Source organism: Schistocerca americana, chromosome X (genome assembly GCF_021461395.2).
Source record: "Schistocerca americana isolate TAMUIC-IGC-003095 chromosome X, iqSchAmer2.1, whole genome shotgun sequence".
Classification (NCBI taxonomy): Eukaryota; Metazoa; Arthropoda; class Insecta; order Orthoptera; family Acrididae; genus Schistocerca; species Schistocerca americana.
In genome coordinates this window covers 25,494,582-25,522,564 of record NC_060130.1, presented here as the reverse complement: position 1 = coordinate 25,522,564, position 27,983 = coordinate 25,494,582, and the positions used below count along the sequence as shown (strand labels likewise).

Below are 27,983 nucleotides of genomic sequence, written 5' to 3'. Positions count from 1 at the left end.
TTGTAATGGCCGTGGGAACTCTGATGGTACAGCAGTGTGTAATAGTATTGTGGTGCTATTTTTCAACAGGCCGGTGCTTGTCCACATGTAGTATGTGTCTCTTTAAATTGTCTGTGTGATGTTGATATACTCCTGTGGCCAGCAAAATCCCCATATCTGTCCCTGATATAACATTATGGGACCAACATGGACGTCAACTCCATCCCACTGCCTGTATCCATGATTGCAATGTCCAGTTACAACAGTTGTGGATCACCTTTCTCAGGAGGGTATGCAGCAGCTTTACGACATCCTCCCGCACTGTCCAGGCCAGACAGGGTGCATTGCTGTATTGATAAGTGGGCTCAAACTGATAAGTTCTGTGTAAATTTGACTCTGTTTTGTTATCACTGAAATAACATCACATACCCTCTAAATTAGCTATGTTTCAATTTGTTTTCTCCCCACCTTCTGAGTGTCTCACTTTTTTTCAAGCAGTGTAATTTAAGACAGACTTAAGAATATGAAAATGGGATGGCATATCACATTGCTATTCAACTATGCCCCTAAGAAAATTGTAAGATAATGGAGAAGAGCAGGTGCACTATTACACTGACTAGAACGTAAACTTGAAGATAGAATTATATTGTGTAACCTATACCGATGACATAATACTAATTGACAAAGACATCACTGATATGCTAAAGCAATTTGAAATATTAAGGGAGCAAGCTAGGAAAATTGGACTACTAATTTCACCTGGAGAAAAAATTCTTGGCTGATACCAAAATGGCACTGGGTGAACTTATATAGGCAATGACATAGTATTCGGTGTTAAATAGTTTAAATAATTTGGTGAAAAAGACCACTGAACATCATAATGAAAAGAAGGCCATAGAATCCAGACTTCAGAAAGTACAAACTGTCTCTCAGTTAACTAAAAGTATTTTTCCTGGAACTCTAAAATCTAACATTGTACAACAGTGATCAAATTAGAATTTCTTTATGCATGAGAGAGACTCTTTGTCCAGCACAAGACATGAAAACAGCAAACTGAATTAGAAGAATGTAAAATTGTAGTAAAAATCTTAGGTCCAAGAATAAAGGATGGGATACATCACACAGAACCCAGTGTGAAATCTCCAGGCAAATTCCTAAAAGCTCTTGTTACAATGTGTCTCCAAGGAATCCAACTTGTGGGACATACAGAAAGAATGTATCCAAACAGGCAGCTCATTGGATTCCCACATACTTGAAAAATAAGATCCTACTGATGAAAACAAACAGGAAGAGACCTTAAGAAATTGGAATCACCACATTTACAGTATTCTGATGTAGTGATGAGTCACACAGAGTGCAGTTTCGCAGTAGCTTGATCGATGCTTGTACTTGTGTATGTAGTATATGCAAGTGTGTACAGCGTCTCTTCTGGTGTACTCACGATATGCTAATTTAGTGGCCGAGCAGTAAACCGGATCCCTACTCGGTTCCAGTGTGCTGTGCTAATTATTCTTCTTCACTTGACATTTATGCTTGGAGCTGCAAGAGAGGCCATTTTCCAGATAATGCCACAAAAACAACAAATTCTCAGATATCAGTTTAACTTACACGCTTCAACATCATAGACAACATTTCACATTAATATGTTGCAGAACACTAGATTAGTGTTAAAATTGCCAGAGTAAACATTGTTCTCCATGTGACAGATTGTCAAAAGATGTCCAAAATCGATAAATTTTATATCTCTGCACAGAGAAGCAGCTGGTTGCTCATTGTCATCTGTGGTGCTAATCAATGGGTCGAGCTCGTTGCTGGCACAGCGCCACCTCAGAGTAAGTGGCCCCTCATCCCAGCAGGTGTCGATGTTTAAACACCCGTATAGCTCCCAAGACTTACTGCGTCTGTGGATAACTCCATCTCTGCACAGAACTTCCCACATTTCCCACACAGTGGGCCCTCGTGTCTCTTACACACAATAAATCTTCAAACTTATTTCATTGGCTAAGTTAAATTTCGAGTGTGATGTGCTATTTCGTAAAAAATAGCAAACGGTAGACATGGATGTTATTGTGACTCTTTCCTAAGGCAACATTTGTGTATTACACTTGTAGAAGTGCACTGCAACATAAAACAGTAGACCGTAAGTTCAAACAATGGAAACTCCAGGTTGGAATATCAGCAGTGTAGGAAAAGATAGAGTGCTAATTACCATAAAGATGGCACGTTAAAATGCAGACAGGCACAGTTAAGACACTTACACATAAGCTTTTGGCCACAACCTTCATCAGAAAAAGAAATAGAAATACACACCATTCATTCACACAAGCAAGCACACTGTAGGGAAGCAGCCTACTCACGCTGTAGTAAATTCACATCAGTTTCCATTGAGTGTCAGCCAGTCTGCTGTAACTAGCTCTGACGTCATAAATGTTGCGCAATACCTTAAAAATCAAGCAAATGAACTAAAACTTTTCTAGCATGTCAGAAATAATATTAAATTAATGTGTGTTAAATATCAGTTCGATAACTTCAGCCATTTCCGAGATTTGGACGTTTTTCTGGAAAAATCATTGGCGCAACAGAACAGAGCTAGAGACTTCAAAATTTATATTTAGATTCATCTTTCATAATAATTTAATAAAAACAGTACTTTGGATTTCACATATTAAGATTTTAGTGGAAATTCATGATTTTCTGGTTTTCGTCTCAAAACTGAAGGAAGCGAGATAGATTAAGTAGGTTAATAAATAAGGCTAGGTTGTTTAGATTTAAATAGGTTGGAGGTCCGCTATGATTATGAAGATGTGTAAAGTTTCTTTTTAATACCTATAAAATTATAGCGATAGCGGATCTCAACAGGGCCAGTTCAGAGCTCATCTAGTGCGTGCAGGGCAATTAAATTAATTCTCTCGCCTAAAGTATTTAACTTAGCCACGTCAAAATTTTATTATCAATACTTACCTGCGTGCTGAATGCACGTTTAAATTAAGAGCTTCTTCGGCCATCAGCCAAAGAAGCTATAAATTATTATGTAACTTGAAGTGGTGCGTTACTAGCCCAGCGGCTAGTCGGGATAGCGGATTTGATCAGGCGTTCCCTCAGCCGTCCGCACCGCGGCTTTATATATAAGAACACTGCGCGAGGAAGCAAGGCCCCAGTTCTCTCCAGACGCTGAATGACACGCCATCTGTGTCGGTAGTCGCGTCGCATCAGTGTATCTGCTACAAACAGCCTCGGGTGCCGTATTAAGTTACTAGAGATACGCGGAACCATGAGAACATTTCATGTGAAGTGTTAATTCTGGAATGATTTTCATTAACTAGCTTCAGTTTGCGTATTGTCGTATTTTCACGTGCCGTCGCGGGACAGACATTCTACCAAATATTTAGCGTGGCGTTTGATGAAATATTTTCATCAAATTATGGCGAGCATTCTTTTAACATTTAATTCGGACATTTATAGTTGCATCAGCGCATTAGACTCTGAACTGCTCTGTTAGTTAGGTTGTAGGGATACTTGTGGTTTTTATTAGTGAATTTCATAATATACTCAAATATTTTGGAAAACCGTTTTTGATTAGAAATCCCGGACAATCTCCTAATTCCTCAGAGCTATAAGCTGCAGCTATAAGAACATTCTCAGGCAAAGTGGGCACTAGGATATCTATTTACTGGCTCCAAGTTTTATTAAATCACTTTCTGGGGGTCACGGAGTAAATAGAGAGCCAGTGTTGAGAACGGCAAAAGACAGCAATAACAACATTCTAAAAGCTAGAAACTGATTCAACATGCAAGCATATATCCAGCAATCAGATTTTTTATTATTGTTACAAACTTATACATCCGCCGCCCCACATATGGTGCATCGGCCGGGAAACAACTAAGTGAAAGTGATTTTTAACTATTCGGATTCGCGAGTGAAATGCGACACGCAACTGAGTATAGAACAGTGAATGTGTTACGTGTGCATGTGGACGACGCAATTGGATTAACAACGCATCTGGATTGACGGAGCTGGCACTGAGTCTAGCGGTGCTGCCGGCATCGCGAGAAGCCAGTCTCGCCGCACCGCAGTCGTCCGCTGGAGCAGCCGACGCAGAGCCTGCAATTGCGGGCCACGCTAACACACAACAGCCGTCGGAGAGCCGTCTGCAGTTAAACGTGCCACGTCGCATCAGGAATCCTGGTACGCCGCGCCGGCAACGCCATACATCGTGCAGAAGGAACTAAGTTAAGTGAAAAACTGTTAAAAATTTTACCAACCTGCACTAAAAGACTGTCGGCGATGGAACCGTCAAAAGAAACTGAGGTTAAACTTAAATCAGAACCTATGTCTGTTGAGGGAACTGTAAATCCAGACAACGGTTCGAGTGTAAATATGCATGAAAGTAGTAATGTTAAGGTGAAATATGAAGTATTGTCTCCTGGCAGTAGTGTGGGAAGGGGCAATGATTCAATAATAGAGACTCCTGTAGTAAAGCGGAAAGTAGAAATGATAAATTTAGTGGATGATAGTTTCTCTGATGAATTAAAAATGAAACAGTCATCAGAGATGGTAGAGTTTAAGAAGGAGAAGTTAGATATGACTAATCAATCAGAAGTTTCAGTTAGTTTTGATAATTCTGGTGTTGGAGCTAGTTTTTCGTCACCTGAGTGTGATAAAAAGCCAGCTCGTGAGCAACCCAAAGATGCTGGGGCTGTTGATTTAAATGTTATATTACAAGCAATAGCTGCCAGCAATGCTGAATTAAAGTCTGAAATGGTGGCCAGTCAAACAAATTTTAATAAACGGTTTGAGGCAATGGACAATAAATTAGAATCCAATAATGCTGAATTAAAGTATGAAATTGTGGCCAGCCAAACTAGTTTTAATAAACGATTGGAGGTAATGGACGATACCTTCAAGGCTGGTTGCAATAAGTTGAAAGAGGATCTTGACAGTTTGAATTGTAAAATTGATTGCAATCATGAGGATATTAAGAAAAAGGTTGCTCAACAGTTTTCTGAAATGTATAAAACAGTTAAATCCGAAGTTGCTGAGGTTCGCAAAGACTTCCAAATGGAAGATGCGAAGCTGGAGCACAAGTTAACAGAAAAGATCGAGGCAGAATCTGAACTGTGCTCAGATAGATTTAAAGATGTTAATATAAAAGTAAACATATGTCAAGCAGAAGTAGAAGCAATCAAAACTGACACTACTCATATTGTACAAAGAGTAGATAATGTTGAAATGAAAGTAGAAAATATCAGTACTAACATTGCTAACATTGAAAGTAAAGTAGCTTCAGTAACTTCTGGTAATGGTAGTGTACAACAAGTTGTAGCTGCAAACGCCGCTTTTATCGGGTGTCGGCAGTTCTTGCGGTTCGATCCAGATAAAAATATCCACCCGCTAGATTTCTGGAACGATTTTGAAGATGTGATTCCACCAACTTGGTCTGAGCGAGAGAAAATCTCATTTATTAGAAGCCATTTAGCAGGTGACGCCATGCGTTGGTCAGCTGATGTTATGTTGAAATGTAAAACTTTAGCGGAATTTAAAACAGCTTTTATTAATGAATATTGGTCTAGCAATAAGCAAAATGAAGTGTTGAGAGAATTTTGGAGTGGAAAACGCTTCAATGCAGGCAAGGAATCTATTAAAGAGTTTGCTAGGTCATGGATTTCACGTTTGTCACATTTGGCGGAAAAGCTAAAACCAGAAATGATTATACTAGGTCTGGAAGCCAAACTGCCATGGTACTGGCAAACTAGAATTATATCAGCCCCTAGAGACAATCTGGATCGTTTCATTGAATATTTGGAACATGTAGAACGTGTTGCTGCCAATGAGGAGCAAGCACGTAATAACCGTAATGCCAATAATAATAATAGTAATTTTAGGAACGAGCAAAATGGCAATGTAAACATCAGAACAGTAGGTGTTCGTCATCCTAAGAGAGATAGGAATTGGGGAAATAATTATCAGAACCAACAATGGCGTCCAAGGGATAATAATTTTGTTTCAAACAGAAATATGCATGTAAACAACAGTACGGAAAGTAAGGCTATGCCAGCTAACTATAATGAAAATAAAGGAAACAGTAGTAGACCTAGGCAGGAAAACTAGTTCCCGTCTATGAGGACACTGGCGCTCACCAGGCGGTTACTTTTCCTAAGCCAGTAGTTAAGGGAATGGGTAAGACAGATCAGAATACTCAAACTGAACAGATGGATGAAATGTCGGTAGCACCTAAGGATACAACAGAAATATTAGATCACTCACAGTATTTGATAGATACCGTGTTAGAAACGCTTTCTAAGTGGGAAGAGAAAGAGAAGGCGCAGCAGTGTAACAGTAGGGATGAGCTACAAAATACTGAATTGACAGGTGAAGAAGCAGAAGAAATTCATGCTTATATTTACGATGAGGATGATGTGCTCTTATCTAAAGTGCCTGTGCATGATGTTGATAATGTACTAGTAGATTTAGGACAGGAGATAAGTAGGAATGTAGAGGGTAGGCTGTTTGGGGTCAATGAACCCAGTAGCTGTGACCAGTTGTCACTTGAGAAGGAAACCGACGATAATGGTGAAAGTGGTTTAGCTGTAACTAATGTTATGCCCGGTCTGGAGGCGCAGAATCGCTCAGACTATAGTAATTTGGGTCATGTTCAGCAAACTAAATGTAATGAAGTCGTGCGGTGTTTCGATTTAAAATTAATAGACAGACTGGAAAAGGCAGCTGAAAATGTAATTCAGGAAACCCCTACACACTGTGACCTAAATGTAATGAAGACAGATGTTGATCACTTTAGTTGGAGACAAATCCAAAAGGAACTACTAGATGAATGTGAGGAACCACCTGTACAACCTAGAATAAGCCACCCTATAATAATAGTGAATATGTTGGGTATCAATGTACGTTGTCTCTTAGACAGTGGAAGTGAGGTGAGTGCAATATCTCAGTCCTTCTTTGATGCATTACCTGGTAAAGACAAACTTACTGTAATGAGGGTATCAGGACTAAGAATAATTGGTGCTACTGGCAAGGTGTCAAAAACAGTAAAGCAAGAAGCTTTGCTACCCTTTAACATAAATGGTAATGTAATTGATCATCCATGTTTAATTGTAAACAATCTCAGTATTGAGGTTTTAATTGGCATAGATTTCTTGTCGAAATATCAGAGTGTTGTTGACTTTGAAAGAAGCCAGTTAAAAATGGTCTTGCCAATAACCGGAGTAATTATAGTACCTTTTAGTGATAAACATGTAGTAACTGATCATGAAACTTGGGAGCTGCCTATACGAGTTCTGAAAAACAGGAGGTATTGGGACGAGGATGTTAATCTTAATAACAATAAGTTGAACACAGAAGAAGAAGAAGAAGCAATTATTTTAGACAAAATAGAAGCTAAATTGCAGGAAATCGATAGGATTTCAGGCAATCAAAAGGAAGAACTGAGACAGGTTCTAAAAAGGCATCATAAAGTATTTTCAGATCGACCTGGCAGATTCATAGGTAGCCAATGAATGCTGTAGGGAGGAGGTTGTTCTGTAACCTCTACACAGTGTGGCAACTGTGCAGTCCCCGCTGTGTGAGATCTTTCCCTTTCAGGTCTCACTCACTCTTCATCTTTTCTATCCACCTAAAATTTCTAACTCTTCTTTACAGCATTAAACTAATGAATGCTGTAGGGAGGAGGTTGTTCTGTAACCTCTACACAGTGTGGCAGCTGTGCAGTCCCAGCTGTGTGAGATCTTCTTTCCCTTTCAGGTCTCACTCATTCTTCATCTTTCCTATCCTCAAAAATTTCGACATTTTCTTTCCAAATACTAAATTTTCCGGTATAATTATCAATACAGCATTAAGCTAATGAATGCTGTAGGGAGGAGGTTGTTCTGTAACCTCTACACAGTGTGGCAGCTGTGCAGTCCCAGCTGTGTGAGATCTTCTTTCCCTTTCAGGTCTCACTCATTCTTCCTCTTTCCTATCCACTAAAATTTTCGACCTTTTCTTTCCAGACATGAAAATTTTCTGTCATGGCTATCAAGCCATGAGTTATGCAACCATTCTATCTACCGATTAGTGAAGAAAAATACCTAATGTGACAAACCTAATAGTGACAAACAATAGGGAAGTATGACGTAATTAAGATACAAATGTATTTGAGTAACAATTATGTATAGTACCCTGGTAATATAGTAACTACAAAGTGTTGTTTTATTGGAAATGGTCCACCAACAGTAATTTAAAAAGATGTATGAATTCATGTACAAGCAGGATCTGAAGTGTCAATGAGACCTAGTGTATGCTTTAGAGCTGACTAATAAATAGTAAAAGAGATTGCTTAGTGGTATGAAATATATGCAGATAAGTTGTAAGGATAAACTCACCTTGTGTAGCAAGGAAAGGCAGTATAATAGAATTGAACAGTGTTTGTGGTTGAGACGTGAAGGACACGTCCCTGAAGTATTTATAAGGTTGGAGCTGGCCATTATTTTAGTGTAGTGTGTGACAGGATACACCTACACGTATTGAGGTTATGAGTTGGAGGCGTGAATGCGACCATAGGTACCCTTATGTTAAATGAGACAGAGCAGCTCATGGTGTCCTATAGGTTTAAGGAATATAGCATTACGCTCGTCCATAATTATTTGATGCAGTTTAGTGGTAGGTCTGAAAGAGACTACCTGTGGTTTCAGCGTCCGATTGAGTGGAAATGGATTGCCACGTGAGCAAACTAATCAGCGGCAATACACTATGAATATGAAATAAATGTGCTATCCTATGCTTTAAATATTAATAGAGTGAGTGTTAAATAAGTACATACACTAGCAAAATAAATAAATAACATACTGACAGACGTGAAACATTATTTTAGCTCAGCATAAATACACTTCAAAGTAAGTAAGTACCTAATTGCAGATGTGGAACTGACAACAGCAGAGGACCAATAAGTGGATTTTGTAGTCAACTAAACGTAGTGTGTTTTGAACACTCAAAACTGTACTATTACCAAAAGTTACTCACATGTACAAAGAAGCTGAGAAAACAACCACTAATCATACTCATACTATCTCTAAGAATAAAGTAATCAAAGATGAGTCAGTTAAGTGCTTAAAATGCAAATGTATCAAGGATGTACCGAGCATTGGTTCAGTGTTCCGGCCCAGAAATAATAAATTCAGATTAAATATGATTCATCACTGTATGCCTTGAGCATAGATTTTCTCTAGTACATGACTAAAGGCGTTTTGAGCCATTTGTTTAACGATTTTATGACAGTTAAGTAACCACAAGAGTAAAATTGAAAAGGTTCTGTTAACTTTGTTCCAGAAAAATGTTGAAGGATAAAATGTATATATCCCCATTTCATTGTGACCCACCCACAGATATTAAGTGAACAGAGTCTGAGGCACTCTTTTTGTTTGTTCTACAGGACAAACCAGATAATGGCAGCCTGGTAGCTGCGTGAAAGCGTGGAGTGACTTGGACACAACTCACAGTGACCCCTCCCCTTTCCCCATGTAATTTAGAGAGAACGTGAAGGACGCACACCATAGCAACTTCCCCTCCTCTACCCTTGTGAATGGAAGTGTAGGACGCCAGCCAAAGCGGCTACAACCACGTGTGTAAAAATTATTTGTGAACTTTTTCTTTCAGGTTTAAAAAAGACTGCTAAGAGATAATCATCTGTTTATGTGTCATGTTATTTTCTTTGAATTTGTGTATGTAAAGATGTATTTAATGTATTTAATGGATCTAAGATTTTCATAATTTTTCAATTTGTATGTGTTTGTTTGTCTAAGGCAATATGTATGCCAAAATATTTCATGACTTTGCTTTAAAAATTTGAGTAATGACATTGTTTAAAAGGCAGTGAACATGCCTACAATTTAAATAATTAATTTAGGTAATCAGTTTTCTTTAATGTTTCTACAGGTTTATATTTCAATTTTGAATTTTCATAGGGAGTTAAACTGTACTCTTGCTTCCCTTTTTGTAATTAAATTTTTTTTTCATTCATTAACATTCATAAGCAAAAAATTTAAGTAGAGGGTGATGTAGGGAAGCAGCCTACTCACGCTGTAGTAAATTCACATCAGTTTCCATTGAGTGTCAGCCAGTCTGCTGTAACTAGCTCTGACGTCATAAATGTTGCGCAATACCTTAAAAATCAAGCAAATGAACTAAAACTTTTCTAGCATGTCAGAAATAATATTAAATTAATGTGTGTTAAATATCAGTTCGATAACTTCAGCCATTTCCGAGATTTGGACGTTTTTCTGGAAAAATCATTGGCGCAACAGAACAGAGCTAGAGACTTCAAAATTTATATTTAGATTCATCTTTCATAATGATTTAATAAAAACAGTACTTTGGATTTCACATATTAAGATTTTAGTGGAAATTCATGATTTTCTGGTTTTCGTCTCAAAACTGAAGGAAGCGAGATAGATTAAGTAGGTTAATAAATAAGGCTAGGTTGTTTAGATTTAAATAGGTTGGAGGTCCGCTATGATTATGAAGATGTGTAAAGTTTCTTTTTAATACCTATAAAATTATAGCGATAGCGGATCTCAACAGGGCCAGTTCAGAGCTCATTTAGTGCGTGCAGGGCAATTAAATTAATTCTCTCGCCTAAAGTATTTAACTTAGCCACGTCAAAATTTTATTATCAATACTTACCTGCGTGCTGAATGCACGTTTAAATTAAGAGCTTCTTCGGCCATCAGCCAAAGAAGCTATAAATTATTATGTAACTTGAAGTGGTGCGTTACTAGCCCAGCGGCTAGTCGGGATAGCGGATTTGATCAGGCGTTCCCTCAGCCGTCCGCACCGCGGCTTTATATATAAGAACACTGCGCGAGGAAGCAAGGCCCCAGTTCTCTCCAGACGCTGAATGACACGCCATCTGTGTCGGTAGTCGCGTCGCATCAGTGTATCTGCTACAAACAGCCTCGGGTGCCGTATTAAGTTACTAGAGATACGCGGAACCATGAGAACATTTCATGTGAAGTGTTAATTCTGGAATGATTTTCATTAACTAGCTTCAGTTTGCGTATTGTCGTATTTTCACGTGCCGTCGCGGGACAGACATTCTACCAAATATTTAGCGTGGCGTTTGATGAAATATTTTCATCAAATTATGGCGAGCATTCTTTTAACATTTAATTCGGACATTTATAGTTGCATCAGCGCATTAGACTCTGAACTGCTCTGTTAGTTAGGTTGTAGGGATACTTGTGGTTTTTATTAGTGAATTTCATAATATACTCAAATATTTTGGAAAACCGTTTTTGATTAGAAATCCCGGACAATCTCCTAATTCCTCAGAGCTATAAGCTGCAGCTATAAGAACATTCTCAGGCAAAGTGGGCACTAGGATATCTATTTACTGGCTCCAAGTTTTATTAAATCACTTTCTGGGGGTCACGGAGTAAATAGAGAGCCAGTGTTGAGAACGGCAAAAGACAGCAATAACAACATTCTAAAAGCTAGAAACTGATTCAACACGCAAGCATATATCCAGCAATCAGATTTTTTATTATTGTTACAAACTTATACATCCGCCGCCCCACAACACCTCACACACACATGACCGCCAACTCCGACAGCTCAGACCAGAATGCTAGTCTGTAAGTTTGCTACACAATAAAATAATTATTCTGAGCTACAAGAAAAATGGATTCAAAGAACTAAACAGCTTGAAGAAAAAAAAGGGAAGCTCCCTGAAGCAACGTAGTTTCACGAGTGTGCATACCAGTGGTAAATTATGAGAGTCGCAACTCTCTGAAATGGATACAAAGGCCACCAGATTGCATTAGCTTTGTTTGTGTCTCGGATTGTTACCAAGAATGGTAGGAGCTATAAGAGATGTGAAGAGTGTAAGATGTTGAGTGATCCCTGTGAAGGACACAGATGCCCTGTACTTCTGTGAGTCAGCATTATCAGCACGCAACAAAATTTGAAGGGGCCTAATTGGGTGTCTCCATTTGCCAGGCTGATTGAATTATGCAATATGCAGATTTGTGAGTCATTCAGATGTGGTAGTGGCCCCATGTTGGACTGCTTGGGAACGTAAGGGTGGTGTGCTTGTCAGCAAGCTTCCGGTTTACCGTGTCTGACGAGCCCATGGGAGAATTGCTGTAATGTACGCCGAGCACATAGTAACCCTTTCACACCTGCACCTGTCATGTGACCAGCAGTGAGACATTCTGCAAGACCCGCGATGACAGTTGTCAGTGAGTATGACAACGACATAGGGAGAGGGCGTGTGGGGCAGCATCGGATATGACTTCAGGTCACTCTGACAGCACAGCAGTATGTCATGGACATCCTACATCCTCATTTGCTACCTCCATGTCCAACGGAGTTACAAGAGACAGACCAGTGAAAACATATCCAGTTGTTGACTCACAAAACGGTTTTGAGCTGTGACGCATGTAGTCTTAAGTGAATCATTCATACAAAAAGAAAAGAAGAAGAAGCTAAAGTCAGAATGTGAAAAAATTGGAGAATGGAATAGATATTTGAAGACTTCACACTTGAAACTCCCAGTTTTCCTATTGTGAAAGTGCCTTTGTGACCATATGCATTTCACTGACAATAAACTTTTTTTTTCCCCCTGGGTCTTGGCTCCATATTTTTTCATCCAGTTGAGTCAGAATACTTGCATTGTATTTGTGAGGTACTGTTTCAGTCTTGCAAGCTAATCTAAAATAGAAATCACTTTTGCATCCTAGAAAACAATGACCACTCTTTCTCTCCGATTAAGTCACCTTGGCTATTTTTGTGCAACTGCTGTTTCATTTCATCCACGGGAACAGATTGGTGCATAGAATCAGTTGTGTGTCAGATTGTCCCAAATTGTTTTTCACATTAGGTTGTAGTCAGGCTTCAACAGACATGCCACTCACTTTCTGGTATGGCCACGGCATCAAATGTTTTGCACATCTTTTTAATTACTGATCTTGCAATATCACACTGTGTTCTTTCTCAGCATTTTCATATTTGATTGTAATTCTAGGAAGTTGTTCATGAGTCATCTTACAGAGACATATGCTACATATGAATTCAGCCACTCATTCCTTAAGTGTTGACTATGAAGGAACTCCCCCCATGAACCATGGACCTTGCCATTGGTGGGGAGGCTTGCGTGCCTCAGCGAGACAGATGGCCGTACCGTAGGTGCAACCACAACGGAGGGGTATCTGTTGAGAGGCCAGACAAACATGTGGTTCCTGAAGAGGGGCAGCAGCCTTTTCAGTAGTTGCAGGGGCAACAGTCTGGATGATTGACTGATCTGGCCTTGTAACATTAACCAAAACGGCCTTGCTGTGCTGGTACTGCGAACGGCTGAAAGCAAGGGGAAACTACAGCCGTAATTTTTCCCGAGTACATGCAGCTCTACAACTTGACTAGAAGAAGAGATCGGTTGGTAGGACATGTTTTGAGGCATCAAGGGATCACAAATTTAGCATTGGAAGGCAGCGTGGAGGGTAAAAATCGTAGAGGGAGTCCAAGAGATGAATACACTAAGCAGATTCAGAAGGATGTAGGTTGCAGTAGGTACTGGGAGATGAAGAAGCTTGCACAGGATAGAGTAGCATGGAGAGCTGCATCAAACCAGTCTCAGGACTGAAGACCACAACAACAACAACATGAAGGAACTGACTCCTAATAAGTAAGATGATGCCTGTAGAAAAGTACAACAAAACAGTAATCTCAAAAAAGGACAGGATAGACAGTACATTCTGTAGGACATATTAAAAGTGATTGGTAAAAGAGACTTGGTGTGTTAAATGCAGCTTTTGGTTACATGATAATTGAATTGGATAGATAAACAATCTACTTGCTAAGTGGCGGCAGAACACACACATAAAAGAAGATTATAATTAGGCAAGCTTTCAGAGCCAGTAGCTCATTCTTCAGGCAGAAGGGTTGAAGTGGAAGGAAGAGGGGTGAAGGATAGGTCTAGGAAAAATTGTAGATTTTGAGAAAGTTACCCAGAACTGCAGATCAGGGGAGACTTTCCAGATGGGATGAGAAGGAAAGACTGATTCCACATCTACATACATACTCCACTAGCCACCATATGGTGCATGGCAGAAGGTACCCTGTCTCACTACAATAGTCTGAATAAAATTACTTGATAGTTGACATCAATCACTTGCCGCAACAATGTTGCCACATTGGCTACCAGCTACCGTTTGGTTACAGTTGACAACAAACAAGCGGCTCACTTCACGAATTATGTTAAACGTTTAACACAGAGCAATTTTTCTAGTGGCTGGTGCAAGGTATGTCAGAAATGTTGGATACTCTGTCGACTATTGATTTAAAGTGACCAGTGACTGAACTGGGGAAGACGACCCGTTTTGTATCCCTGACTGTAAACTTGTGTCCTAACCCAGCCAAGAAAATTGTGGTCAACAGTCTGCAGCAGTACTAATATCATGATCGCTTTGTTCATGGCGATTAAAGCTAACGCTTAAGGGTAAACTCAAGACAACAAAAACTCAATTTCAGGGCTGAAAGCAAATTAAAATTTCTCCGTTTCATTTGTTACCTGTAACTATCCTTACTCTAGCTGCACATGCTGCCATGTTAGAAACCAGTGAACAGTCCATGTGGGCACTTGTTCGTGGATTATAGATGACTGAGGCAGATTCCAAATGAAGAAATAGTGACAGGAAGAAAAATAAGACCAAATAGAACAGTCAAAACAATGATGAAAAATGATGCAGCAAAGTATTAAAAATAAAAAAATACATTTAAACCAATTAATTGAATGAAAATAATAATCACACTCTTTTGGTTAGATTTAGAAATAAAAATTTTGCTACATTGATGAGATTCAAACCTACGACATGCTACACATTAGATTAATCTGCCAACCATTGTGCTATGCCACAGCACTGCATGAAGTATTTATATATGTGAATGTAGTGACCCAGTTGCAACTATGAACTGCAACCTTAAAAATTTCAGTTTCACACAATGTAGTGAAAAGCTTATCTAATGTAAGATGATCTCTGTGAATATGATAACTATATGTATGATACTGAATTACACCTTGTGCTGAGTTATTCGGTAGTGTTTGGTTAGTGCTATGAATGAAATGTGTGTCTTTCATTAGCATTGTTAATGTGTGTTGTTTTTGGTGTAGCTATCGCGTGTCATGAAATACATAATAAAAGTGTCGGGCTCGTAATTCGGGATACAAATACATCAAGAAAGAATGCTGAACCAGGAATTGGAAGTGACTGGCCAATTTTGGTGGAGTTTGGCAACAGCAGACAGTTCAAGTGTGACGCTGACTACTCTTATTGGCGTTTGAAGTGCCAACTATCAAGTAATTTTATTTCAACTGTAGTCAGTTCCTTTTCCGTTCCATCTGCCAATCGATTGAGGAAAAAGTGAATGTCTATATGCCTCTCTATGAGTCCTAATTTGTCGTCTCTTATCTTCGTGGTCCTTACGCATAATGTATGTTGGTGCAATCAGAATTGTTCTGCAGTCAGCACAGTGTTCCTCAAAATCCCTCCAGGGATTCCCATTTGAGTTCCAGAAACATCTCCATAATACTTGTATGTTGTTGTTTCGACCTACTGTTAACAAATCTAGTATCCTGCCTCTGAATTACCCCAATGTCTGCTTTAATTCGACCCCTTGTGGATCCCAGACACTAGCATCCTATATGTGATGTCCATCACAGCTGAGCCACACTGTAGTAAAATCCACCCAACAAACGAAAGATGATTATTCGCCCTCCCTACCATGACCCTCACAAGTTTGTTCCATTTCATATCACATTGCAACGTTATGTCCAGATATTGAAACAATGTGACTTCATTCATGACACTACTAATGCTGGATTCTGGCATTATGGATTAGTTTTTCCAACTCATCTGCAGTAACTTATATTTTTCTACATTTAGGGTTAGCTGTCATTTATCACACCAACTGGGAACTTTGCCCAAGTCATCTTTTATCCTCCTAAATCACTCAACGATGACACCTTCCATACACCACAACATCATCAGCAAACAACCACAGATTACTGTCCACTTTGTCCATCAGATCAGTTATGCACATAGAAAATATGAGTAATAGCGCTCCTATCACACATCCCTGGAATGATCCTAATGATACCCTAGTCACTGATGGACACTCACCGTCGGGATAATGTAGTGGGTTCTATTACTTCAGAAGTCTTTGAGCCACTCACATGTCTGGGAACCTATTCCATGTGCTTGTACCTTTGTTAAAAGTCTGCAGTGAGGCACTATGTCAAATGCTTCTCGGAAATCAAGAAATATGGAATCTGGGTTTGTGAATTTTGTGATGGCAAAGTTAGAGGAGCAATGCATCTGCATTAAATTTTGCGTGAAACTCAAGAAAACCTTTACACAGACACACCAAATGATGCTGGGAGCCTATAGCGATGAGTGCTTAAGCCATACTTGGTGTTATGTATTATTCACACGTTTTAAAATGGCTTTACAAAAGTCAAAAATAATCCTTGTTCAGGACGCTCTTAGATGTCCCCTGATGACGCTTGTGTCAGGAACGTCAAAGAAATTGTGTGTGGCAGTCGAAGATACACTGTCTGAGAGATTGTAGAAGAATGTAACATTTCAATTGGATCATGTTATGAAATGACACAGCATCTTGGAATGCATTGTGTTGCCGCCAAGTTCATTCCACGGCTCATGAGTCAAGACCAAAAAAACTTTTGGATCTCACAAATGAGAATGAGATGTTCCTTGCGAGAATAGTATGACCCCTGCAGACTTCTTTTTATTTCCAAAGTTGAAAAGGATGAAGTTCTGCAATGGTAGATGAGATAAAAGAAAATTCGCAGACGGCACTTTATGCGACCCAGCAAGAGGTGTGTCAAGACTGCTCCTGGAAGTGGAAATGATATTGGGAGCAGTGTATCAATTGTGGAGGAGAGTATTTCGAAGGAGACAATCCATAGTAATTAAAAGATAAGCATAGAAAATTTTGTGGACAAAGTTTTGGAATTTTTTGAACAGACGTCGTATGACAAAAGGGCATGCTGAGTTGCCCATGAGCGATGCTTTGTACTGATTTGTGGACATAAACTTATTGGTCTCTATGAAACTGATTAGATTCAAACCCAGAATATGTTCAAGAATTCTGCAGCAAACTGATGTTACGGGTATTGGTCTGTAATTTCGCGGGTCTGTTCTTTCGCCCTTCGTATATACAGGAGACGCCTCTGTATTTTTTTCCCCAGTTGCTAGGTCTTTCTGCTGGGTGAGAGATTCACAATAAATACAAGCTAAGTAAGGGTCCAGTGCCATATAGCACTCTTTGTAAAACCAAATTGAGATTCCATCTGCAACTGGCGACTTATTTGTTTTTAATTATTTCAGGCGTCGGGGATGCTTACGAGGGTGGTTTGAAAAGTTCTTGAAACAGAATAGAAAAAATGTACTTATGTCACTGAAACTTTTTTGTTTTTCAATGTACCCTGCTTGTAGATTAATTCACTTGGTCCAACAGTGTTCCAATACCTCGATCCCATCTCGACAATGATTTTCCTCCAGGCCTATAAAATAGTTGTCAACTCAGGCTATCAATTCTTCATTTAAGTGAATCTTCATCCACAAAGAAAAATTTTAAGTTTAGGGAAGAGGCACGTGTGGCAACAATTCATACCTTAATTTGTGTAATTTTACCATGGCGATGGTACATGCATGCGAGCGTGCATTTGCTTGATGCTAGACGACTTTCTTCCTTATTAAACCTGGCCTTTTTCGCATATCATTTGTTGCAATTTGTCCAGAAGGTTAGCATAGTATTCTCCAGTAATTGTTTGCCCAGTGGGGAGATAATGTACAAACAGAATCCCCTTCTCATCCCAGAACACTGATGCCATGCCCTTTCCCGCTGAAGGAATTTGGTGGCGCATCCCAGAACACTGACGCCATGTCCTTCCCCGCTGAAGGAGTTTGGCGGCGGAGATTCAGCATTATTTCTACTGCCTTGATTATTGCTTTGTCTCTGGGGTATAGTAGTAAACCAAAGTTTCCTCGTGGTCACAAACCAGCACAAAAGATCTTGTTTGTTTCTCCTAAAACAGGCCAAACATTGTTGTGATATGTCCATTCTCATGCGTTTTTGACACAGCGTCAAGAGTCGCGGCACCCATCTTGTGAATACCTTTCAGATGACATCTGGCAAGCGTGAGCAATTTCATGCACTCTAAATTGGTGATCCTCCTTGATCATTATGCGGACTTTTGCAATGATTTCTAGAGTAGTGACACGTTTTGGCTGACCTATTCATGGATGATCATCATCTAAGCTCTCCTGACCAAATTGAAATTCATTTATCCACTTGGCAACAGTTGAAGACAAAGGAGCAGAGTCCCCTGGTGTTTTCTGGAAATCGGCATGAATGTCCTTCACTTTCATACCTTTCTTTATGAAGTATTTAATCACTGCTTGAATCTCGACCCGACCCCCCGTCCCGTACCGTCGCGTCTTTGCAGATCACTGCACAGGAACAACAACAGAGCCGTGTCACTGCCACAGCTCTCTTCCAAGAGCACTGACATGGGACGGGTTTACAGGCAACAGTCCAACGAATATCATGTGAACAACTTGTGCTAGTGCTGGCCTCTTGTGGTGATTGTTGTTAGGTGTCTTTGTGCTATTGTCAAATGACGGTATGTTTATATGATTCTCTTGCATGAATGATTTCTTAAATGCAAAATGTAAAACATTTATCTCCTACTGCCACACCAGACTGGTCAAGTGACTTGATGGAATTCTTTGACTCACTTAGTGATTTTACATAGGACAATAAATTCCCCTGCTTCTCAGCCAGATCTTTTGCTGAGGTATGACAGTGGTAGTAACCTTTTCTTGTTGCCATTTGGCATTCTCTTTTGAACCAAGAGTGCAGTAGCTTTTCCTTCCTCAGTATTTTCCAAATTTCATTGTTAAACCGCAGTGGCTCTTTTGCATCCTTAATTCGTTTACTAGGTACAGACTTGTTGAGAGTGCAATTCACGATCTGTTTAAGCTTTGACCATAATCTCTCTACGTCCATCTTAATGGAACTAAGTGATGTCAGTTCTGTCTAAGTAAGATGCTAACATCTGCTTATCTGCTCTTTCTGGCATGAACATTTTCCTAGCCTTCTTGACTGATTTATTAATTTTTGTAACCTTAGTTGTTATGATGTTATCATGATTATTAATCCCCATCTCTATGCTGAAGTCATTGATGATATCTGGCCTGTTTGTAACTACAAGGTCTAAGATATTTCCATTGCATGTGGCATGGCAAACTAGGTGCTCAAGACAATTTTCGAAAACCACATTCAAAAGTGCTTCACAAGATTGACTGCACCCCCTGCAATGAAGCCATAGGCTACCATCTATACTCAGTAGACTAAATTCACCTCCAACTAGTATTGCATGATCTAGGTATTTACGTGCTACTGTCTGTAGACTTTCTGTGAATGGCTCCAAAACTGTCATAGCAGAACTGGGTGGCTGATTATCCATTAATTAACGTGATTTCACCTAGACTTGTTATACGCAACCAGATAACTTCACTGTCACAATCAGCTTTGACCTCAATAGAGACAATGGACACTCCCTCTCCTACAGTGTCTAACCTGCCTTTCTGATATATATTCCATTAATCACTAAATATGTCAGAGCTTTCTGCTCTCGGTTTCAGCCATCTCTCAGTCTCTGAGAATAATTTGAGTGCGATACTTTCCTGGATGGCAGTAAATTCGGAAACTGAGTTACAAGTACATTGACAACTGATAAAATTTTGACAATCTACACTGGAGTGAATTCAAAAGATAAACCTCAACCAACATTGAATGTATCTTGGTGATAAAGAGCCCAAACAAATAAATTGATGATTTTATTCCATTTCATCTGATTGAATGAAACACACACAGCATAACTACTCAGAAAACAACTATAGTGCTGATTACATTTACTATCATACATGTAGCACTCTGAGAACATTTCACCTTGTCATAGTAGTCCTGTGTTTTGGAACTAGGCAGTGCTTCATTTCACAAAGCGAAAGGAATAGCTTGTGTAAAAAACAAAAGAAGGGGAAATAGTGGTTGCTGGTGTTTTTAACATTATCATTCAATTTAGTTCCTATTGTGAACTTTGCAGCTAGGATATGTAAATGCTCTGAGACTGCTATTGATAATATCTTTATGAACAAATCTAGGGGAAAGACGTCATATCACAAAACCAATAGTAAATGGACTATCTGATCACGACGTGCAGCATCTTGTGTTAAATGTTGAAACTTGTCAGGATAAAAAAATATTAAATCTGAGTACAGGAGGATAATAAATAAGCCAGAAATTGAGGAATTCAGGAAATTGCTCAAAGACATGAACTGGAGAGATGTTTACCTGACTCAAATGGAAAATGCAAAGCATTTATTAATAAAGTTACCTCCTCTTTTGAAAATTGTTTTCCCCTAAAGGTAACTCAGATCACACAGAAGTCAAAAGATAAACCATGGATTATACAAGGAATAAAGATATCATGTGGGGCAAAAAGGAGACTGTATCTACTATCTAGGAACGTTTCTGATATTAGAATTGTAATGCATTACAAAGAATACTGCAAAATATTGAATCAAGTAATCCAGAAATCGAAGTAGCTTTATTAAGAGAAAATGATAATTGTATCGGGCAACAAAATAAGAACTGTTTCAGATATAGTGAAGACAGAGAGAAGTGGGGCCAAAAAGGAAGTGGAACAGATAGCTCTAAAAGTAAATGAGACTTTGGTAACAAGAGCATGTAGTGTTGTAAATCTCTTAAGCAAGACTTAATTTTTGTTACTGACGGCTCGGGGTTATCAGGTTCGGTGAATGGTGCAATGGAGTATCTGGGACCAGTCTTTGAAGAACATCGTGTAGAACCTATTCGAGGAACTTTGAATTCCAACCATTGCTTCTCAGTATACTTACTCCTTAATGAAATTTGTTGCAAGTTATATATCTATATTTCCAACAAGTAGCTCAATACATATTATCAATACTAGGAATAAGAAAAATCTACATAAAGACCTAAAATCACTTATGTTGGTCCAAAAGGGGGTCCAATATTCAGGAACACACATTTTCAATAAATTACCAGCAACCATTAAAAACTTGGTTTCAGATAAAGCACAGTTTAAACAGAGTTTGAATGACTTTTTGATAGGCAATGCCTTCTACTCTATAGATGAATATCCTAACAGAGACTGTTAGGCCAGCTTAAGTAAAAATATGTTAGATATAAGTTTTGACAGCACTTGGTTGCAACAGTCAATATTAAGTATTTTGTGTATGATAAATTTATTAATAGTGCATAACAATGTTTCATTCTGACAGCGTATTAATTCTGTAAATATTAGCTTTTCCAGTTTATTGTATTGTATTCACCTATTTTGACAATCTCATGACAAATGATCAGGGTAGTATTCATTATATTAAAATGTTTTGTGTTATACATTCTGACATGTTCCACACCCTCGAGAATCATCTCATTTTTTCGGTGTATGTAATGAAAACTGAATCAAATCAAATCCAATCACCATCTCTCATCATGTAATAACTTCACTTCTTCTTCTTCCCTTGTCGTCTCCTGTTTTTCCAGTACTCGTCCATCTCCTCCTCATGTTTTTCCCCCTTTATTCTATTCGTGTTGTTCTCAATCCCCTATTTCTTCTGCATTGAAAGCCTTTTATTTTTATTTACTTATTTTTTTTATTGAGGTGAGTCTCTACGGACTGCGTGGTAACAACCGACTTCACTCTAGTGTCCAGGTCTTGTTCTTGCTCCAGCTTTGACTTCCTGCCAGTATCTTCTGAGCCCCTGCAAGAAGTGCCTTTTTATGCTCTTCAGATAATGGTCCTCACTGTCTTTCGGATGTTGATGCCATGTTAAAACCTTGGTAGTTGGTCACCAATCTTCTAAATTTGTTCCTTTCAGGAATTTCTCTCTGAGATACCAATCTGCTTAAGATCTTTTTCACATTCTTTGAACCATCTCGGCCTCGTTTTCTTAGATGGGATGAAACTCCATATTCTTTTTGTTAGTCGATCACCGTCCATTTTCATGAGATACCATAAAATAACAATCATTTCTTCGTAATGGATGCTGTGATAGGTTCTGTCTTGCTGCACGAGTCCTCATTTGCTCTCATTCGCCATTGTCCATCGACCCATCTATTACCTTAGGATTTTCCTTAATATCCTACACTCACGCTTTTCCAGCCGCTCAGCTTACCTTGTCTATTCGTGGTCAAAGATTTGGATGCTTATAAGCCCTCAGGTTTTACAACTGTATTATAATGTTGGAACTTGGCCCATATACTCATAGACTTTTTGTTATAAGTATTCTTTGTCAGTTGGTATGCTTGGTCTAACTTCCTCATCCCGACAATTGCTTCTTCTTTTAATCCATTCTCCAGGTGGATGACTTCACCGAGATACCTGAAATTCTTAACTCATCCAATTTTTTCCCAGGTTGGTTATCATCCATTCAGGTCCATCACAGATGTTCGTCATATGTTTTGTCTTTTGAATAGAGATCTGGAGTCTAACTTTTTTCAGCAATTTCTGACAGCCTATTTATCTTGTTGACTGCTGACTCTATGTTGTTAGCAAAAATTGCTAGGTCAGCCGCAAAATCTAAGCAGCCAATGCACACCCCTTTGTTCTTAGGACCAAGTCTGAACCACTCTTCATTTGTTTCTCCTTGGGCTAATAACTTTCTCCACTCTTGAATGACCTTTTCCAAGACACAATTGAAAAGGTTCAGATACCTCACCCATAAATTTAATTTTTGACACTGTGTTAGTAAGAGTTTGTTTGATCAGCTTTCTTGATGTATTATCCACCCCAAACTTTTCCAAAATATTCATTACTGCCTGTCAGTCGATGGAGTCATATACTTTCTGAAAATCAACAAATATGACCACATAGTTATTTTTCCAATTTTTTTTGTACCTGATCATGTTCTTCAAGTTAAAGATCTGTTCTGCGCAAGAATCGCCCTTTCGGAAACCAGCTTGATAGTCCCCAATCAGTTGGTTACAATGATCTTCTATTCTATTCTGTATCACTTTGGAGAGAATCTTATATGGAACAGATACTAATGAGGTACCCTTATAGTTATTGACATTCTATTTATCACCTTTTTTGTGTATACGATGGATTAAAGCTGACTGCCATTCAGTTGGTATCATCCCAGCTCTCCAGATCTCCTCAAAAAGTTGGACTAGTATATCTAGAGTTTCATTATTTGCCAGCTTCAGTAGTTCCACCACTATTGAATCCTCTCCAGCTGCCTTATTATTCTTAAAGTTGTTGATGATCTCTTTGGTCTCCTCTTTACTAGATGGAGATGAGGGGTAGTTTGTGGATTGGGGCACATACAGGGAATCTTTCTTTCGGTTCATCACAATTAAGTAGGTTTTCAAAGTAACGAGACATTATCTTGCAGTTCTCTTTGTTGGTCAGGCCGAGTGTGGTGTGCATACTGTAAGACCTTCAGTACACACACCATCAGATTATTTGACTTGTTGCTCTAACGAAGTAAGCGAGTGTCAGCAATATGTCTCGTGGTCTTATCATGGCATGTTTATCTTCTGCCATTAGGTCAGACGATAGAAATGCCACTTGCACACTTAGAGTAGCAGATTGATGGTGACCAACTTTAAATAGAACTTGATTAATTTTCACACACATTTATTAAAATAATAACAAATATAAAAATTATTTAACTTGGTTCTGGATGCTATTTACAATTGACAATCTGAAGTTCCTTTGGTATTGGTACGTTAATCTTATTCTTACATATATCTCGGATACTTGACAAAAGTGTCTATACATTTATCTTCATGGCTATGTACAGGAATATGGTAATCTTATTAGGTGCAGACTGGATCTTGACTATGGACTGGCACAGACAATTGTAGAACTCGTACAGACTGGTACAGACTAATGCAGACTGGTACAGACTAATGCAGACTGGTGCAGACAAATGCAGACTGACTGATCGAAGGTCTTTACACCCGTTATAATACCTCGCACGTTCATGTATCACTGCGTGAGTGTGATGCGCGAGGAGAAAGTGTTCTATGTTAGCAGCAATCTCATTGGCTGCGTTACATATTAATACGCGGATCGGCGGAAGCAGAATTTGGTCCGTCTCTATGGCAGCGCCATCTCGTAGTGGGGAGATGGACGAGTGCTGCGCCTGCGCTGTTGTGCTTAGCGGGGCGCACTCTAGTGGGAAATTTGTGTACGCGCTGAATACGCGGAACTATGTACACAACACTGAGCTTTCCATTTTCGTCTCTAAAACAAAAACTAGGGGCTTGGTATCCTTTCAAATTCGATTTGAACGTCTGATAGAAGTCTCTGACATTGTTTATCTGGAAACGCTGATCGATCTGTTCTAACTGCTGTTTCTCATGCAGTAGAGTTCTGGCTGCATATTTTTGAACTTCATGGAATACATCAAAATCATCAGGTCTCCTGGTAGAGTTCCACTATTTCCATGCACTTGCTGTTTGGGCCACCACCTCACCACAAACCTCATTCCACCATGTATGATTCCTCTTTTTAGCTGTCAGGATTGTAGTATTAGCTGCTTGTTGGATCATGGAGGCAATGTCTGCCCATTTATGGGATTCAACTGTCAGTTACTGGTGGCATTGTTCCATTACGTTTTGATTGATTTTGAGCTTCGCAGTATCATATTTATGAAATTTATTTCCGGTTTTCACAGTCTTATTGAGAGGGATGAAATTAATTTTGATCTTGGAGAGGTGATGATCCTTTTACATTCAGTATGTTATCTGTAAAAAGGTTTCTTTCTATTATTTCTGATTGTTTGATGTTGTTTCTTTCTTATTTCTGTAATCCATGCTATCATTGATTCCTTCTTCCAGAACTACTCATTCAGTAGAGGTCTCTAAAAAAAGATTAATCTTCTTTTAGCCATTACTTCTGATATTTTCTCAAAATTTTTGTATATCTCCTCATTACTTCTCATTTTCCAGCCATCTGTAGCTTGTATTGCAACCATTATTTTCTAGTAATGCTCCTTTGTGGAACCTCTGTTCTGTCCAGCTTATAGTTCATCATTAGGCATCCTCATCCATGTAAACATCCTGGTCATACCACTGTGGGATAGTGTTTAAATTTGTTTTTTTTAGTTGTACATTTCTTGTTGTAAATATCCTTTGTCAAACGATTTGCTCTCTCCAGTTTGCTGACTCTTGCATCTACTGTTAATTCTTCTAGTCCATTTTGTTGTACAGTTTGTCCAATATATTTAAATTTACTTACTAATGCTATTTTACATTTTTGTTTTTCTAAGAATGTTGATGCATTGTTTGAAATTGTCATCAATGTTGTTTTTTTGGCTGAAATTTTGGGACCAGCTCTCTTTGCTATTTCTTCCAAAAGATTTGTTTTAATAACTGTCTGTCAGATTTTTTGAAAGTATATCAGAATCATCTGCAGAAGCCAGGCAGTTTACCTTAATTCCATTTGTTTTTCGTCCTAAAACTATTGGTTCAATTTTGTGATTTTTTTCTCCAAATTCCAATAACTTTCTATTTTTTCTAGAATGTAGTGTTACAGTAAAGGTGATAAACTGTCCCCTTGTCTAACACCAGTTTTTATTTCAAATGATTGAGATACTTCTCCCATAAATTTAGCTTCAGTCACCCTATTTGCTATTGTTTTGAGGATTATGTTTGCTTTAACACAAAATTCTTTGATGATTTTACCCATAATTTCTCTGCCTACCAAATCAAATGTTTTCTTGAAACCAATACGTGATACTATTATTGGTTTGGTGATTAACAGTCTGTGGAGAATTATCAATTTTCTAATAAACATCTGTTCTGTGCAGGGTCTTCCCTTTCTAGAGCTCCTTGAGATTCTCCCAGTTATTTGTCTAAAGTTTCTACAACTCTGTCCAGAGAATTTTTGATAATATTTTGTATACCACTGGCAGAAGTCAGGCATCTCTGCAATTGTTGACATTTTGTGTGTCCCCTTTTTTTCATAGCTGTGGATTAATGCTTTCAATAATCTCTTCAGCTTTCCAAATGTTCTCAAACAGCAGTTGTAGATCATTTGTGTGTTCTGACTATTTCAATAATTTTGCTGTAGTGGAGTCTTCATTTGTTGCTTTGAAGTTTTGGAATGATTTGATGGCTTCATGAATTTATTGTTCTGTTAGTGGAAAATCGTCCTCCAGATGTTGTGGGACTGCTATTATATATTGCTACAATGTGCTGTTATTGTTATTGTTGTTGTTGTTGTTGTTGTTTGGTTGCCTGTTCTTCAGCACTATCTTTCTGTTTCGTTTATCTATTTGCCGCCATTTTAGCCCATTTACCGGTATTTTCAGCTTGTTCTTCACTTATTTGACCTTTTGGTGGCTCCTCTTGAAGAGATCTTATTTCTCAGCATTTAAAATTACATCATCTGCTGCTCTTTCGCATCTGAATTTCATCATGTCCAGTCTAGTTTTTTCATTCATTTAACCATCCATCTTCCATGACTCAAGATCCTAAATTATCATCCTTATTTCTTGAACAGTCTCATTTCTCTTTTTACATTTTCCAGATGAAGAAACTTTTGGTCCTCAAAGCTAAGATTAGTATCAGTTTTTTTATTTGTTTCTGCCTATGGCTGCTATATCTCTTTAGTTAGAATATTTTCTCTCTCTGTATTTGATTATAGTCTAAGTCTGAATATTTTTATAAGTACATTTATTGCTGTAGCAATGAGTAAAATAAATTGTATTGCACTGCCTGTAGCATGTAGCACCATTTTGACTGTTAGTCCTCTTGCTGTACAAAAAGTAGCTTTGATGATTACTTAATGCAAGTATTTTGTAAGAGCTGTGGAATGGTTAGTATCTGTTTATATTTTTCTGATTAATTCAAGCTCGTCAATGCACATCCTGTGTTAAGGAAATATTTGCACTGAATTTACTGTGTGTTAAATATAAGCAGTGGATCCATTGGGGTAGTCTGTTTGGTAGAAATATGTCAAGGTGAACAAAACAGGAGATGGTGAAGGAAGAGAGGGAAAAGATCAACATTTGCTTCTCATCAGCAATATAACTGGGTTGAAACATTCAGTGAAAATTATCTGTGACAGGAAGTTGTCAGAAATACATTTTTTGAAGAAACTTTATGTTTGTATAAGCATTTATTAAATTTAAAAATTGGATTTCATGTGTTAATACAAAAGGTAATGTTTTGCATTGCAGGCATGCTGAACCTGTCAAAGATGAAGAATCGGCCAATGATTCTTATTGGAGGATAACAGTATGTATAACTTAAACTTGAGATTCTTGAAAATAAAGCTAGTCAGTATTTCTTAACAGTACTGATTTAAATACATCTAAAAGATCGCTGTTACCTAAATGAAAGTTGACGAGCAAAGTCTTAGTGGACATTTGTATAAATTTGTCATAGGTGTTATTTACAAGAAGAGTAAATAGTTTCAATAGGAATGTGGTGAGACATTTAACAAATGTGATGACCACACATTAATAGGACCTTGTAACATTACCATTATGATATTAGTAAGCTTTTATGTAAATAACAGAAACCCTGTCTCTATGTTGCCACGTATAACCCTCTTACTAAAATTTAGTTTAGTTTCCAAATAAAATACACTGTGGACGGATAGTCCTGTTTATAGGAAAAGATAATCAATAGAGTTATCCTTCTTACAGGATTTACCGTGTGTTGCGTCTAATGGATAAGTAAATTGGACTATTCACTTCTTTTCCTAAGATCTTACCCAGTGGCTAGATAGAAACACAGTATGAATAATAATATACTGAAGCTAGGACAACTCATTTCCAAGTTCATTTAGTGGTTTAAAACATGTACTTAATGGTCACCAACCTATCCTGGCAATGAAATAGTGAAGTATTGGAGAAGCAGAAATGTGAATTTTG

At 38.4% G+C, this 27,983-nt stretch overlaps 1 protein-coding gene across 1 annotated transcript in view; it reads left to right on the top strand.

Moving 5' to 3' along the window:
- The window catches only part of LOC124554935 (molybdenum cofactor biosynthesis protein 1-like), a 65,295-nt gene extending 37,955 nt beyond the window's left edge, over positions 1-27,340 (top strand). Inside the window, exon 7 of the mRNA XM_047128634.1 lies at positions 27,285-27,340. Within this exon, the coding sequence (XP_046984590.1) occupies positions 27,285-27,340 (56 nt within the window). The remainder of the gene's footprint in view (positions 1-27,284) is intronic.
- The last annotated feature ends 643 nt before the right edge of the window (positions 27,341-27,983 follow it).